This window comes from Mesoplodon densirostris, chromosome 1 (assembly GCF_025265405.1).
Source record: "Mesoplodon densirostris isolate mMesDen1 chromosome 1, mMesDen1 primary haplotype, whole genome shotgun sequence".
In the NCBI taxonomy this organism is placed as follows: domain Eukaryota; kingdom Metazoa; phylum Chordata; class Mammalia; order Artiodactyla; family Ziphiidae; genus Mesoplodon; species Mesoplodon densirostris.
This window is the reverse complement of record NC_082661.1, coordinates 14,588,859-14,607,072: the sequence shown is the minus strand read 5'-3', so window position 1 is coordinate 14,607,072 and position 18,214 is coordinate 14,588,859. Positions and strand designations below refer to the sequence as shown.

The window sequence follows — 18,214 nt, the reverse complement described above, 5'->3', positions numbered from 1 at the left end:
TGAAGGACCTTCCTCCTAGGCTTCATTTCTAACTCCATTCCCATCTCATGGGAAGAGCCAGAAAGCTCCATCAGTGATGTTGCCAAGAACCCAGGCTCTTGCTCTAGGCAGCCATAGTGGCAGGTTCTACAAGGTTAAATCTGAAGCTTCTCCCCCAAGGTAAAAATCCCAGCTGCTCAAATGCAACAATCCAATAGGAATTGCCGTATACTATTGTTCCGTTAAATTTTTCTTCTTTAATTCTTCACCTAAGAGCAATGACCACAAATAAGGAATTAAAATTCAGTATTCATAAAAAGTACGGCAGACCTTCTCCTGTATGCTGCAAAATCTCCAAGTAAAACTTAGATTTTGTAGGTGACATTAAGACTAAAATCATGGAATGTTCAGTCTGAGAGGGATTACTGACATGAACGAGTCCAGCCTTTTCATTTGTCAGGTGAAGACACCAAACAAGAGTGAGTTACATGATTTGTCCAAGGGCGCACAATTTGTTAACAGCAGATACAGGATTAAAATTGTGGACTCTTGACTTCCTGTCCAGTACTTTTTTTTCTTACCACAACATACTGCTAGTGATTTTTAACCCAATCAAATAGATAGTTTCATGGGTCATTTAAAATCATTTGTTAAGTGCTATTTCAAGACAAAAAGAAAAACCCAAAAGCAAAATAAAAGCTAGAAGACAATATATCAATCTATACCACTCTTTGAAGCCTGATGCCCAAGTACAACTTGGTTGCTCTTTTAGAAAGCAGTTACTTCTCCCTCAACTGCAAGAGGGCCAGAAGGTAGGGCTGGGGCAGATGAGGCCACTTGCTGGTAAAAGGAAAAACCTGACTCCAACTGGTACTGGTACCAGAAGAATCAGAACAGTTGCAAACGGTATTGCCAAAGTTGAACTTTATAATAAAGGGACTCAGTGACTTATCGGACTGTGTTACAGGAGATGAAATTGCAGCATTCTAATTTTTGAAAAGCACATCATGGTTTGCATTCAATGAAATTCCTTTCAAAATCAACTTTCCACATTCCAATTATATTCAACAACATTCTAGCTAACATTTCAGCTGCAATTCAAATTAACTAATGCCCCAAAGAGTCCTAATAGACATGGTTCTGAGCGCAACTGAATACAATCAAAGCTCATGAAATGAAGGGGGAAAATGCTTATTTCATGCAAATTCTGCATATCACTCAAGCTTAATTCTACTGATAATATAAAGGTGGGACATTTTGAACATTTCAGTGAATGAAACTTTAAAGCAATGAGAGTTATTTTATAAAATGCTACCTCTGAAAAGCTGATTGCCAAACAGTGTAAAAATGGTTTGAGGCATAAATGTCAAGTTCATTTCTATTTCACTTCTGAGGTAACTATCTTTCAAATCGCAACAGCTGGACTATTTAACACAATCTGGTGAATCAAAGTATAGTTCTTCTCTGGTCTCCCAGTGGGACGCCTGCATTAGTCTGTGGCAGCCATCCAACAGATGACGCACAGCCGGATGGTCTGAACTCTGTTTCATTTACAATAAAAATGGATAAAGCTACAATCATATTTACCACCTTCAAGGACAGAAAACGGAAAGATTTAAATTTGTCTTTATAAAGTAGTTTCCTGGGAAAACTCCAAAGAGGAAGTCAGTTTTTATATTCTCCCTTGTGTAAAAATAAGAAGTCTTATTTTTTTTTCCCCCCAAGCCCTTTATACAGTTACTACAGCAGTGAACAGTAGTGGCATTACAACAGAGGTAGTTTTTATTGTTTCTCTCAGACATCCTATTTTTCAGGATATTTTAACACACTTATCCAAAACTTTCCAAAATAAAATTTCAAACATAAGATGAAACTTTCTATATTATTGCTAATTCTAATACTTTAAAATATAATGAAGGTAGAAAAAACGAAGCTAATTTCTTTTGGCTTTGTGTACTTTTTGAAACTGCGTTTTAGCGCAAAGAATAAATTAGTCTGCCAATTTGGGTCAGCTTCTATTTGAGGGAAAAATAGATATCATTTAAATTATGAAAAATAATACTGTTAAACAACAGAATACCGCCATGGTTGAAAATCTGACATCAGCTTCTAGATGCTGATTTGCCGTAAGATTAACAAGAATTCCTTTTAACAGAGGTAACAATGGCTGGGCAAAGACCTCTGTGTCCACACTGAGCCATAGTTTCTTTGGTGGAAAAACTGCAGCACAGCCATCTCAGTGCACGGGTTACATCTCAGACCACAGTGCACGTTACGAAGCCTTGTCCCAGTTCTTTTATTCTTCTAGCGTAAGCTGGACTGTGCACGTTTACAGATTCCAAAATACACTGGCCCAGGGAGGCTCAGGAAACTGGACCATTCTCGCCAGCAAAATCAATGATAAAGCATAAGCTACGACTGATTTTAGCACAAGCAAAGATTCTTAAATGTGTATGATACTTTTTTTGGCTACTTTTTAAGCTTTTTATAATTTTGTACAACTTTAAGTCACCATGGAAAATCCATTGAGATCTCAGCTATGAAATGTGAATATTATTTAAAAGAGATATTTTAAGGAACATAAAGACTTCCACAAGAGACACCATATATAAATAACACTGGCTCCTCAAGAAAGCTGCCATGCACAAAATGTTTGCATTTTCATTCTTGATTTTCAGAACAATGTTTTTTAAATTTTAAAAGATTTTTCTTTAAATTTACTATATTATATACTTCAAACTCTCTTTTAAGACAGGAAGTCATGAAGCTTCAGTGTGTTACTTTTCATACAGTTATATGACAAAATATATTTCAAATGAAAAGCATTTATCAGGTTTCAGAAGTTAAGTCAATTCATCCTCAGATCTGAAATTGCATTTAAGTTTTAGCCAGAACTTCTATTTGAATAAATTTTAAGTCTCCACTACTCCACTATACAAAAATAAAAGGAAACACAAATACCACAGAGACTATTGAAAGATGTTTTAAAAAAATGACAAAGCACCAAAGGCAATATGGTTCTCCATGGAGAAATGATATATTTTATGCTAAGTCTCTTAAAGTCATAGGTGTTTGCAACTGGAGGCTCATGTTAGAAGGCAATTAATTCTTTGAGAGAATTGAGAATTACTCAGCAGCATTTTAACAATTATTCTGAGATTTACTCAACAGAATTTTAACACTAGGTGTAATACAGCCTCAACAATTAATGTGGAAGAAGCTGCTGTCTGTAAGGCAACTCAGAACACCTGTAAGACAAAACTGACAGGCAGATCTTCTGGGCAGCCCACAGGAAAACTCCTTTGGAGGGGGGAGGAAAAACAGACTGAGTGAGGAGATCTCAACTTCCAGAACATCCAGTTGTTCTGCTAATTTTGTTGTTAAAACTTAATTGTCCATGTACAGGAACACATGGAGAACCTTTGTAGTAGTGCTTTGCTGAGCAGAGCTGTTTCCTGCAGTGTCCGTACACAATTCAGCCGTACAAAGATTACAGTTGAGAGCACAGCAAATCCTTTAATTGTATAAGAGCATTAGATTAAGCAGTAACTTCCATGCAGTTCATTTGCTAGCTAGTAGTCTCTTCTCAGAAATGAATGTTTACTAAGTACAGGGAAGGTGCCCTCCTTTCTCCCCTCCGCACCATGCATGCAAATACACATATGCACACATACACAAAAGGAGAGAAAAGAGGAGAGGAGGGGGGAGGAAAGGGTAGAGTTGGGAGTAACAGTTAGAAAACCTACTCTTCCCACCACAAGCACTAAAAACTTCTCTATTTTCCATTTGAACAAAATGTTGACCCAAATCCCTCTAAAGTCATACTTGTATGACTAACCAAATTAATTTCCAGATGAGATCAATATTTGAGACAATTTTAATGCCAAGCTTCCCTAAAAGTAAGTTAAGAATCTCAATTTCTATTTGGTAACATATTTCAAAAGCTCAGACTCTCCAGCTGCAATGCAAAAGAGCAACATTTTCAATTTCATTTTTCTACATTAGTTTCACACTGGAAATAATGGGAAAAAAACTGAAGAGACCAGTTAGAGGTCAATCAATCTTACTTTTAATTCAAAACCTGAAAGGCAATTAGATTTTTTTTCTTTCACAGAAATATCTGACAGATTACACTAGCCATGAGATACCTAAAATTTATCTTTGATCAACTACCCTTTGGTATTCAGTTAATGGCTCAAACAAGATGAACTCTTACAAAAATAAATCTGTGCGGGGCCACAGGTCGCACGTATTTAGAGACACCACAGACCTAGAAATTAAATGCAAATTAAAATAAAAGTGGCTGCACTGGAAACGGTCATTTTTCTACTGAAATTGAAGTCCTGTAATTGCTACATAGGTTTTTGTTTTTTAAATTCTTCTAGGGCACAATGTGACCCGTTTTGACCTCCCAAACAAAAAAGGCAAGCTAGCCACCTGATGGTTGAAAAGGAAATTTTAAAGAGCTTGATAAAGCTTAGAGTTTTGGGGAGCTCTGGGGTTGAAGAGGAGCATGATGAATTAGAGAAGTATTAACTGGAAGGGTCTCTGGCAATTGTGGCTTAAAAGCGTCTTTGAGAATGACCAAGAGATGAGGACACAGCTATGAAATCACTGCAAATCACACCAGTTACAATGGAAACTGGGTTCTCCCCTTTGAAGCAACGTTCTAGAGATGTAACTAGGTGAAATGACAAATCATCCTTGAGGCTGACTCCCTTGTTTAACTGTAGCTGTCAGGTGGATATTCACCTTTCTGAAAGTCATTAATAGAAAAAGTGAACACAGATGAATAAAGCTCAATACAGACAAGTAAGGCCACTTCTAGATGAGACTGTTCGGAGACAAAAAAGCAAGACTGTGAGAACACAAGATACTCTTGGGTCTCTGCCTGACTGTGATGCAGAACTCTTGTGAGATCTGCTTGTCTCTTTCTCCATACTGCAGGCCCATTTGTCCTGCCTTTCTTTAAAACAGAGATGTTCTAAAATATGATGACAATGGACACTATACCACAAACTCAAAGGAGCTAACCAGTAACTGACCAAAGGTGGAGCTGACTCACAGAGGTGCAGCAGAAAGTGGATGCAACAGTGAAATTTATTTGGGGCTGTAGAATGTATGTTTTAAAACAACTGTATTCACAGTGATTCATCTTTATATTGTCATATTATCATTTAGTAAAACACCTTTCCAATCCAGTGATTACAGTCAGATATTTTCAAGGTATTTGACTTCTGGGAATGAACTAATCTTCAGCATGTTTGAAATGTAAACAAAAAATGTGTACATGAAACTTATGCCAAAGATTAAAGGAGCTTAGGCTGGTATTCTAATATAGTAATTTCCAAAAGTTTATTTGTGAAGCATCCCTTTATTGGCCATTTGACATGAAAAACACTAAAACAATTTCTTTCCAAATCTCTTTAAGTCTTCTTGCTAATTCAGATTGGCTCTCCTTTTCAGAATTCTTTGCTTTACTGGGTAACATTTTCTTTCCTTGGCAAAACATATATTAATTGCTTAGTTTAGCCTTAGGAAGAGGAAAGAAAAAGGAAGAGATGACACTATCTGTGAGTATGTAGAGTCAGAGGAGCAGGATGTGAATAGGGCAAATGGAGCAATTTAACTACAGAATCATTGCTTCCTACAGAAGAAACCTTACAGTCATTTTCTTCCCTTCCATTCCTACAGCTCTTAATACACTCAACACAGTATGCTATAGCTCAAAAGCGTGGGCTCCAAGTTAGAATGAAGAAGGTTCAAATGAAATCTGACCCAACTATCGATTAGGAACAGAATTTTGGGCAAATTGTTTATGTCACTAAACCTCAGTGCCTTTGGAAGAATTAAAACAACACATAAAAGTACTGGCTTCATAAATGTTAGTGAAACGTTAGTAACAACAACAAAACATCACCAAAGCAAATTCCAAATTGGAAACTGGCTCGTTACTCATAGCCTCCATCTATAATCAACACAGACATCCTGCTTATAGCGAGGTAAGTGCATTTCCTCTCAGATGAACGCTATTATAATATGGATATATATTAATATATATTGATAAAGAGTAACAGAAAATTTTAAAAATAAAGAGGCGAAACATATACAATGGAAGGTTGTATGTTTTTACCCCCAAATGTTTTCCCAATTCACTTCACTTACATCACTCGAGATCATCAGATTTCCCCATTCTGTTGATAACAGAGCTAACGTGTCTCAGGTACCTCACACAGGATTAAAATGGAAGACAACTTTACCCATAGCTAGGTATTATACTTGCATTTTCTTACTTATTGCTCAACTTATGTTTGCTTCTGAAATATTGACTTCCTAGTTACCCTTTAAATCAACACCCCAGAATGTGTAAATTTGGAACTTGTCAACCTAACTGGAGTTCAAGAAGCAAGCTTTGGCTTGACTGTATTGCATGGTACTTTTCTGTACACATGGCTGGGAGACATGTCATGGGTCTGTGTCACATTTTTTTTTTTTTAATGGTACGCGGGCCTCTCACTATTGTGGCCTCTCCCATTGCGGAGCACAGGCTCTGGACGCGCAGGCTCAGCGGCCATGGCTCACGGGCCCAGCCGCTCCGTGGCATGTGGGATCTTCCCGGACCGGGGCACGAACCCGCGTCCCCTGCATCGGCAGGCGGACTCTCAACCACTGCGCCACCAGGGAAGCCCCTGTGTCACATTTTAAAAAATGCATCTACAATGGTGGCAAACTGATGCCTATTTCCAAAAACTGAATGAACTAGCAAAAGCCAGAGTCATTTGGAAACATATGTTGAACATACAGTAGTGGTTAAAATGGGCCATATCATTTTTTGACCAAAATAAATACTGACACTAATTCTCTTACATGACCCACCGAGTGGCTCTAAAGCACTCTTTACTTCTCACCCACTTTTTCTACCCCAGAATAAATGGATAGGAAAGACTGTCCAACTTATTTCCTCTGTGGTCAGATATCTCTAATCCAAATAGGTCTAAAAGCATTTGGAGCAATAGTGACAGGGTTGGAATGAGTATCCTGACCCCTAAGAATATAACCCTGAAGGATAACGATCATTTTAATCTGGATTTGTAAGTTCCTATGATGTAGTTTGAAAATTAGAATTTTTCAAAAAATTATTTTATATTTCTAGGTTTGTTTGTGTTTCACTGTAAATCTATATTGAGAGACATGTTGAGGGTAAAAACTATGTGCTTAACTCTTGTTCTTTATCTTAACTGTGAACATCTTTATCAAGCAACCACATTTGTGAGGAATTATTGGGATTCTAGAGCTGAAAGAGACTCTGAAGAGCACCTCATCTACTTGCCTCGATTTTAGATACGAAAAACAATACAACAAAAAGTGAAAAAACAAACACAAAAACAAAACACAGAGGTTACGTGATTTTCCCAAGGAAACCTGGCCCAGTTAATAAGCCAGGTGTTCAGCACCTAAGCTTTCGACTCTAACTTTTGTCCTTGATAATCCAGTAATGGCCCAGCATTATAATTTTATATTAAGATAGAAAAGGAATTTATTGAAATACTTTTCATATATTATTTAATTTACGTGACAACCCTACAAGGTAGGTATCATTACTCTCATCTTCCACGTGATTAAATAACTTGCCCGAGGTCATAAAGATAATAAATAGCAAACCCAAGATCCGAACCCAAGGTCTCACTGTAGAGCTGGAGTTCTGGAAATAATTCAGTGCTGCTTGGCACCCTGTGCATATGTGGAAAGACACTGGTTTACAAAACTGATCATGCTGTGTTTCCTTGTTACTCCTCGTCCAGTCTACAGGCTTTTACTGGTGAAAATACAAATCATTCTTGGCTTTTTTTGACCCTGTGCAACACTCAGTTAGCCTATTTCCAGGTACTCTATCTGTCTGAAAGTAATGGAATCGTTATCTTTTAAAAATTCTGTAATTTGGAATTTTCCCTATTTTATATTGACCATCCCAGCCATTGATTAGCTTCAAACAATGAGTCTTACTCTATTTTAACACTGTCAGAATATTCTGGATCAGAAGGAAAGAGCATGAAAGCAAAAATAAGGCTTATACTCTCCATTTGCTTGGCCAGCTCTTTACCTCTCATGGCATAAGGGGAGATTATGAGCATAATTCCTGTCTGAGTAATAACTAATTGGAATTAATGAAATTCAAATTCACTGTTAGATTTAAGATATTATTACTAGATAGTACGTATTTATTAGAAATAATTGAGGACACAAATATTTCTAAAGCTATTATTGAAAGATAAATAGAAACAATTAGGCTTCTCCAAGTCCTGATTATCTTTTTCTTTTTCTTCTTTTTGCTTAAAAAAAAAACCTTGCTTGCTCTGACTGGTGACAAGAATGTTAATTTTAATTAATCCTTGCAATTAAGTATTAAAGGTGTCTCTTGCTGTCTCATAAGTTCCTAAGAAATAAATCCATATATCTCTCTGGCTTTACAGTTTACCAGATAGAAGTTACTCAGTTATTTGGAACATACACATATGTTGATTTTAGGAATTTATTAAAAGGAAAATAAACTTTCTGGGAATAGCCTGATGCTATTTAATTTTCTGGGTAAGTGAAGACCTTATGCAGAAAACATCTTTGTTTCTTCCTTCATTTTAAAAGTTTTCTTAGTAGGTTAGCAAACTTTCCTGTCCACCTGAGGTAGTGAGCACAGCCGAATCTTTCTTTTACGACCGGGTATTATTCTGTTGTCTCTGATAACTTTATCTTGTGTAGGTTCAAAGATGCAGAAGATATGCAAAACTGAATGTAAATGACTCCTAGGCATTTAAAAAATGTTTAAAAACCCAAATAAGCAACCAAATAAACCAAAATATCTAATATTTATGTACACATATATGTGTATATGTGTGACTGCTGAATAATGGGGGAATGCTGGTTAACTGAGTATTCTAATTAATTGATATTCTGCTGTTTTATTGATACTAAAAATGTATTTATTCATTTATTCAACAGGTATTTCCTGAGAGCCTACCATAAGGCAGGAGTTTTTCCAGGTGTTTGAGATACACCAGTGACAAAAAATGTCCTACCCTCATGGAGTTTACATTCTAGGAGGGGAAGAGAGAAAATAAGCATATATATAATAAATAAGGTATGTAATATGTTAGAAGATAACTGTTATGGGGGAAATGGAGTAGGGTAAGGGAGAATCAGAGTTTAAGGGAGTTGAGTTACAATTTTAAATAGGGTGGTCAGGGTTGGCCTCATTGAAAAGATGACATCTGAGCAAATAAATGATAGAGGTGAGATAGTGCAGCTACTGGGGGAAGGGTATCTGAGGCAAAGGGGACAGCAAAAGCAAAGAGCTGGGGTGGATTGATACTAGGCCAGAGAGGCCAAAGTGGAGGGCGGAAGGGAGTGTAAGAGTGGCAGGGACTTGTGTGTGTGTGTGTGTGTGTGTGTGTGTGTGTGTGTGTGTGTGTGTGTGCTCGCAATAATGTAATGCATTAGAGCCTACTGTGATTGATATCCTCTCTGACCTTGATTCCCTGTCAAGAGCCGATAATACCACTCAGCTGAAAAACACTATGGTGGTGTCGCCACAGATCAAAATAAGGGTGCCATTACCAGAGTGCAACGGCACTTTTTAAAAGCAAAGGAAACGTCTGCACTTTTTAACTGCTGATCTCACTGCAAAGTGACAAATCAGGTCTATGAGGTAAGACAATGTGGTTGCCTCTACCTTATGGCTAGTATAACAGAATGAACCTGCTAGCCAAAGCCAGCCAGAAACAGCCTGAAAATAACCCTTCTCATTCCTGGTAGCTAAACCTCTTTCAGGGGATCCTGAGAAATCACATGAGTTTTTACTTTTAAAGCTTACATATGACTACATTAAGTTAAACTTCTTTTACTCAGTAAAAAGCTAGGTTTAAACATAAATGAATGAAGCACGTCTGGGAAGTGAATAATTATCATGTACATACACAAGATACTTGGATTCATTTGGATAGTCTAATTGTACTTAAGAAACACATTTTTCAGAAAGGCACTCTTCTTTGCTAAATGACTGTCAATATGAAAATGCATGGCGTTAGTTATTTCAGCTAAAGCATGTCAAGAACTGAATAATCAAGCATTAGATTACAAAGTTTAAAAGTTAATACAACAGCACAGAGTATTTGTATTAGTACTTTAAGTAGATAAATTAAATTGAAACGTGTCTCTTAAACAGTCATTGAACAAGCAAGATGAGAAATAAATTGAGCTTCACATAGGCCTTTATGGCATCTAACAACTGTGTCTGTCAACAAATGGATCCTTTTCACTGTCAATTCAGCACACATTTTGCAGACCTTGGGCCTGCAATTATTTCATTTCCTTTCTTGGAAATGTAATTTCCACTTACTTTTGGAGAATAAAAGGCAGACAAAAGAAGGAAGGAGTTGCAGTATTTTCTGATTAAGATTATCTGTGTAAAATGGTAAAGGAAAAAAAAAATCTATACACACACACTGAAGCATTTCTCAGAAACTAAGTTTCTCAGCCAAATTGCTTTTGTGTCTGGATACTGGTTCAAATGTAGCCAGACTGTTGGTGTCAAATTAGGTGCTAAACAAATTTAATAGGACAGACGAAGAATGAATATAGATCATCTTTCTGTTAGAACTGTTCAAATGACTCCAGTCAAAAGAAAGGAAACACATGACTGCAGGAGAAAATGTACTTTTTAAACACAATGAAATTAGATAAAACTGTAAATCAGCAAAGAAGGTCATTCATTCCAAAAGAGGGGAAAAAAAGTTAATAGTACCAATAAGAGAAACGCAAGAGTGGAAGAAAATACCAGTTGGCAAAAATAGATCTAAATTGAATCGCAACTTCATTTGTCCAGGCTTCACCTTTTAAATTAAGACAGGTATAGCTACAAAAAAGGGTTCTTTCTCCCCTGATAGAACAGGAAATCAAAGGTTTAATTAACCGTGATTACAATATTTGCTGATCTGATTTGTCTCACCTCTTCCTTTTCTTTATGTGACAAACGAGCTGACATCCTGGCAAGAGAACTAAAGCAAAACTAGACTAATTTCAAAAAGAGCCTGCCATTGTTATAAAACAAACTGATCCTCCACCAGATCTGTCTGAAACACATTCAATAGCAGGATTAATTCTTTGACAATCAAAGTGCCACTTTCAAGCCATATATAGGTAACTCTTTACATAGCGTGTTTTCAGTCTCAGAATAGAGCAATATTAAGGCACATCCTTAATTGAGAATCAGAAAATAAGGTTGTAAAAACATACCCTTCAAAGTAAGTTTGAAGATCTAATATCTTCTTTGGCTGCTCATGAACCATTAAGAGGGATGATCTAAGTATTTAATCTTGAAAGAATGATTAAGTGTCTTCTGATGCTGAATAAGGATCATCCAAGTCAATTCTTTGTGTAGAAGAAGAATCTGATTACCAAACCAGTTTAGGGATGGAATTCTCTTTATACATATCTGCTTTGCATCAGAATAAGACCTCTAAGCTAGGAGCCTGGAACCAAAAGTTGGTTCATCAAACAGAGGAAGAAGAGTATTTATTGGCTAACCAAATCGAAATCTCTATCTAAAGAGAAACAAAGCAAAGTAACACACAAATTAGTCATCACAGATTCTTCTATACACTACTTAGTAAAGAGCATCATTACTTACTGAAATGTAACCTTGGAACTTGTGCATCCTTCCAATTTACACGACCCTTCACCTGGCTCAGGTGTTGGGGGGGACGGGCTGTTGAATTCTGCCTCCAGAGTTTTCTTGTTCAAGGCTGTTTTTGTTACACTGGATACAGAACCCAACACTGGCATGGATTTGGACTCTGAGGTGGCTAATATTCCAGTTGGACCTTAAAACCAAACACATACCTCAAGTTTAATAATTCTGTTCGATGCTTATTAATATGGTACTGAAAAACAGATGAGCTGAAAATCCCTCAGGAAGTGAAAAGGCCAAGTTTTGTTAAAATTTCAAGAGCATGCTGGAAAATGCTCCTATTAGAAATCTGCTCTGCTTTGGTGGTACTACTGATTTTCAGGACCACGCTGAGAAACTGTGTACAGACCTTTAACAAACTCTAAAACCCCAGGCCATGGTTTCCTCAACTGACCAGAGTCCTTTAGTAATACTGGAATTGTGAAGTCTTTACTTCTCACAGAGCATGGCTTTCTGACAGCTCTACTTGAATCATTTGGCCTCTCAAGAGTTAATTCTTTCCAAAACTCAGCTCTGATTTTAAACAGAAAATGGAATGATGTCAAAAAGCTCTTTTTAAAAGGCTCATGAAGGCTTCCTGAGCCTTAAATAGCTTTTATGAACATTTTCATTTTAATGTGATTGAGAAGTAAGTGGGTTTATTTCCTATTAAAATACAGACACAGGATTATAAAAATTAAGTGGCAAAGAGTTTGGTTGTTTACCTTTTGGACTTTTCTGCTCTTTGGGTAGGATCAGAAAACTGTAATAGGCCTTGTTACTACAATTATTGGCATATCAGTCTAAAACTTCTATGCACTGAAGCTAAGCTCCATCATTACTTTTTTTCTATCTTCAGTTAGGAAGATACTATCCTAGACAGTTTTTTCAAAGCAAGATTCTAGTATGTCTTTCTTGAAACTTCAGAAAGAATCCTTTTAAAACAAAGCAATTTATAAAATGTCGCAAATGTACAAATAAAATTAGAACTTCTAAAAAATTAAGCTAGAGAACAACCTTGAAAGGTGCCGCTAAGAAAAAAGCAAAACTTGGGCTTCCCTGGTGGCACAGTGGTTGAGGGTCCACCTGCCGATGCAGGGGACACGGGTTTGTGCCCCGGTCCGGGAAGATCCCACATGCCGCGGAGCGGCTGGGCCCGTGAGCCATGGCCACTGAACCTGCGCGTCCAGAGCCTGTGCTCTGCAGCGGGAGGGGCCGTGGTAGGGAGAGGCCCGCGTACCGCAAAAAAAAAAAAAAAAAGAAGAAGAAGAAAGAAAAAAGAAAAACTTGGGACTCTATATCCTTAAGAAATGTCAGATCATCTCCTATAATGGAAAGGACTGGTGGGTACGATCCAAAATGCTAGCTAATCCTTGATTATTAATATTAGGCTTTGGAATTTTATTCTTACATTTGTATATGAATGTGTCAGATGCAGTATAACAAACATATGAACTCCAAAAATGAAGTTCTAATTTGAAAAACCTATCTAAGAGGGGCTTGGAAATTGTGCAGCCATTCTGTTACTGCAGCTCCTCTAGACTTACTCCACGTGGGAGACACAGATCCCCCGGGTCTGGTAGAAAGCCTCAGCTCACAAAGCATCAGTGTCTGCCTTTCTCATTTATTTCTTCTGTACCGTCTGAGCAGACAAATTTGTGACATTATAGAATATTCTGGTTCAAAAGGCCTTTCCCTCCTGCCTGTGACAAGCCTCACGCTGCATGGGGATGTGGGGGTAAAGAGAAAAGGGCAGAAAGATCAAGAAAGTTCATTCCTCAAAGTATAAATATGAAGCTGAACATAAGATGTGCTTCCAAGCAGCTCTGCTCAGCCCTTGGGTAACTGTTGACTGCAATACTATAGACAGCTTTAAACAATCTGTCCTTGTAGAAAAGCAAGATCTGTTTCTGAATACACACCAACGCCGGCTGCTGTTCTGCAACTGAAGCCAATTCAAAAGGAGGGAGGGTGGGTGAGCTGAGCCAGAGCTGTTATTTTTCTTACATACAAAAAGAAATAAAGAAAAATGCCTAATGTTTAAGATGATGATGATGATTAACACTATTATTATTGCATCCTATTTAAGCAGTCCAATGTTTTCCAAGAGGCACTTGCTGCTCTTTGAAATGTCAGTTTTGTAGCCCACAGTCTAGGTAAATCAAGGAAATACCAGTTAGTCCCGTAAGAAAAATTCTAAAGAAAAAGGTGTTTCTGTGGCCCCTGAGGGAGATACTAACTTGGGATATGAGTTCTGCCAACCTCAGGCTGCCTCCGCCTCACTTATGATGCTTCCTTTCTCCACTTTGTAACCTCACCTTTAGCCTTTCCATAACCCTTTGTGTGCAGAAGAAAAAAATCTCAGAGATTCAAATGCACCTGAGGAACAAACCTATCAAACTTATCTCTGTAATTTGCTCCCACTATGCAGTTGTGCTATTTTAGCATCTTATTTGCCCCCTGGAATTTTCATTTTCTCATTCCATGACCTTTATAAAAAGATTACATAGTAAATACCTCTGCCAGTTTGATGCTTGCAAAACATCTGAACCATGTAAAAAAAAAAGTTATTTCTTTTACTAGATGATAGAGTTTTTAAGTTTGTGTCCTCTCCCCCCCAACACCCTTTTTTTTTTTTTTTTGATTTGGCTACTAGGGAGCTCAAAAGAAAATTTCTGCTCACTTACAAGTCACTCCCTTCAGTATGTTTCCTCTCCATCCTGCCAATTACACAGTTCTTATTTCTCTATCCAAATATTAATGATTCTATTGAATATGTATCTCTTATTTTAACTTCCCTCAAATGATACTCTGAATATTTGTATACTGGTGGAATATAATCAGTAAAATGAGTCTCACCATGTCCATAAAATGTGTTCCTACCTTTCTCCACACTTTGAAATATTCAAATCTTCATACTGACTAAAATAAAAATGTTTCCTCATTTCTCCCATGGAAAACTAACTCTGAAATAGTGAGTGCTGCAAGTTTGACCAAGTGAGTGAAGTAAGAATGTTTCTGGAGGAACAAAAAGGTCAGTGGCAAAATACAAAATGTAAATGACAGAGCACAAAAATGGCATTCGCAAAGTCCTAAAAATTAATGACAACTACATGAATACTTTCAGGATGAAATGTTGGAAAAGTCACAGCACTAAGTCACAAATGAATAATCATTCATTATGGAGGCTGGTAAATTCTTGTAAAGCGAACATAAAGGGAAAAAAAGTCTCTTATGGCATCCCTTAGTTTTCCTGAGAGTTGGTTATTTGGGCGTGGGGTGGTGGTAATTCTTACAGGATACTAACAGCAGAATTTCTAGAACAAACTAAAAACTGAATGACTTTTTTTTTTTAAAGAAGGGCACAAAGTCTTCATCTTTTTATAAAAACGGTTTGGCTGGTATTATGCTGCTTCTGGTTCAAGGAACCAATTTACTCCATTGAGTAAATCCCTATATGAAAGCTAGAGCTTGATTATCAAAAACCCCAATCCTTAAAATTCTAGCAATTTAAACTTGATAGATATGACAACAATGCAAATTTAAACTGTTACGATAGACTAATTGGAGTTGACTGAACAAGAGTCTAAAAGATTCAGTACATTAGCTGTGGTTGCTATTAATTTTAGTTTGGGGTAGTTTTTCAAAAGCAGCCTCCTGGCAACAAGGGGAAAACCTCATAAAGGTTTCTGCTAATTCCCATGATCAAGGTGATGGAAAAAGAACTGAAGACATACAAAGTGAGTTCTGAAACACACTTTGAAGTCTAATACATGCATATCATGATACCAATGCAAACTGTGATCTCAAGATGCTCAGATGGCCATTTATAGCTGATGACAGAGCTGCACTTTCTCATTCACTTGATTCACAGGCAGGGACAATAAACTAAATGGATATGAAAAATAAAGATGATTTCTTTGCATTTGTAACTGATTTGTAATTGCGACTATTATTACTAACTATTGGGTTCTTTGTGCCAGGCACAGTGCTAAGCACTTTTGATATATTGAAATATATTGACTTAATCCTTAGAATAATCCTATGAGGTGGTGCTTTTATTATCCTCATTTTATAGATGAAGAAATTGAGGCACAGAGAGGTTGAGTAATTTGCTTAAAGGGCAAGCAGTAAACTGCAAAGCTAGGATTCAAATTCATGCCTTCTGGTTCCGGAGCCTTTACTCAATGCTACATTGTTGCCAAAGTCTATCCCGGATGTCTTTACCAAAGGGCATCTTGCATTAAGCAAACAAGATCCATAAAAGCCTGATTCCCTACAAATAAATAAACATACCAATAAATAAAAATACATAAGCACTCTTATGAGATACCCATAAGTACCTTTGCCATCCAATACTTCTCATTCACATAAAAAAATTTAATAATAATTTTAAAAAGATCATTTTATGTTCAAAAGACACTTAAAGGAAGATGCTTCAGAGAGGAAGAGTAGAACCGTGGAAAATTCAAACCAGCTTACTACTGCTATCTGCTTCTGTTGTCAACTTTCTGCGACGCAAAATCCTTTCTAACTCAGTTTCACTGTTTTCAGTGTGAAGGGATTTTAAGCTTCTTGAACTAGTGGATTTGTTAAGTGTCCCCTAAAGTGAAAACAAAACAAAAACAAAAACAAAAAGGTTAATGTCTTAATACAATACACAAAAGAATACAAAAGTCAAACCACCAAAACATTACCAGAATTTGAATGGAATTAGGAACTAAAATGAATTTGCTATATATGTATTTTTAATGTGCATATCTTTAACACACAGTGTTGGATCATTTAAGAAGATGCTACTGATGATGTAAGATGTTAGCTTTCGTAGCAAAAGAACAGCACAAGAATACCTCTTGATGGGCTAACTATATGAAATTCAGTGGTGGGAAGGTACTTGCACATTGATGATTAAGATTCTGATGTGTGCTGGTCGACCACGCGGAGAAGAAAACAGATATACTGAACTCACCTTAGAAGGTTATCTTGACATGGCAGCCATGAGTTACTGACCCAAATCCTTGCGGCACTGAAAAATGTGGCCGATTCTTCAGAGAGAATGACCCTGGCCGCACACCTGGTGACAAGGCGTGCTGCCGAAGGAAGCACATAACGCTCTCCAGTGGCCTAACCCAGGAGGTGCTGCACTGAGCACACCTCGCTTCTCTGTGAAAGAGCAAAGGCTATAGTCTACAGGGAGGCAAGGAAGGGCCGGCGCCGTAATCCCACACTCCTGAACAGAGGAGGCAGTGAATGAATGGATTACTCAGGACCCGGAAGACACTGAAGGAAACAAGAGATACCATAATGCTGTGCTCCTGCTGAAAGGCGTACTGACTTTCAAGAGGACAGAGGAAGACCCAGGCAGTGCTCCCCTGCCCTGGCTCCTCCAGGAAGTATGTTATGGAGGGAGAGCTACGGTTTTCTATCTCCATTACCAGTCAAGTGTTTGTACAGAACACTGGGTGACACACTTCTTCGTAGATTTAAGGGGTAAGAATTTAGTACCCCACCATTACAAGTGGTCCATTTTCTTTTCTAAGAAATGCCCACCATTTCTTTGAAAGAGCCCTCCTCAGCTGTGCCGCAGGCTTAGTGGAGAATAAAAACCCAGCTGAACCACAATCTTTTTTTTTTTTTTTTTTCTTTTTTTTGTGGTATGCGGGCCTCTCACTGTCGTGGCCTCTCCCGTTGCGGAGCACAGGCTCCGGATGCGCAGGCCCAGCGGCCATGGCTCCCGGGCCCAGCCGCTCCGCGGCATATGGGATCCTCCCAGATCGGGGCACGAACCCGTATCCCCTGCATCGGCAGGCGGACTCTCAACCACTGCGCCACCAGGGAGGCCCTGAACCACAATCTTTTGATCAGAGAAAATCAGCACCTCAAGTCAGGTATAACTTGCCAGACTTCATGCCAGAGTCGGAAGGCAGCCTTTGTCCACCCAGGCTAACAAGTAGGCCAGCCTTTGTCACTTCAGCTCACTATGGGCTTGCCTTAACCCTGCTCCCTGCCCCTGCCAACTTCCTGAAGGATTCTAAGAATCCTACTAGCTAAAATGGTAACTCATGTTTCTTCTTTAACCTATAAAACAAAAAAAGTAGCTTGTAAAATTAGGTAGTTACAAATCGCACGATATAGGTTATTATGTTGTTTCAGTTAGAAAGGTGTTTTTCTCCCTAACTGCACACAGTTATAGAAAAACAGTCTGTTGTTGGGAAAACCGACTAACAAGATTAGGAGATTATATTCCTCTGCTGTCATAGCTAACCAAAACTGATGTGTAAAATTCTTAAGGCTCGTATTTTAATCAGGCATCTGATACTTTCCCCCTGGAAGAACCTCTTTCTACTTTGGATTTATTACAAAAATTCATAAAATACATTAAAGGAAAATCATATTACATGTAACACTATAATAGCTTATTTTATCATTTAAAAAATTAGATGATTTCTTCATTTAACAGTTAACAATGCAGATCTGTACCCACTCATCAAAGAGTTATATAGTAAGGTAGGATTG

The 18,214-nt window shown here is 37.7% G+C and overlaps 1 protein-coding gene across 3 annotated transcripts in view; it reads right to left on the bottom strand.

Moving 5' to 3' along the window:
- Positions 1–18,214, bottom strand: part of SHTN1 (shootin 1) — a 112,153-nt gene that overhangs the window by 7,662 nt on the left and 86,277 nt on the right. For all 3 annotated transcript variants that reach the window (XM_060099139.1, XM_060099120.1, XM_060099129.1), the window contains 2 exons: positions 16,181–16,301; positions 11,660–11,852 (listed from right to left, as the gene is read on the bottom strand). In XM_060099139.1, coding sequence (XP_059955122.1) covers positions 11,660–11,852; positions 16,181–16,301 — 314 coding nt within the window. The remainder of the gene's footprint in view (positions 1–11,659; positions 11,853–16,180; positions 16,302–18,214) is intronic.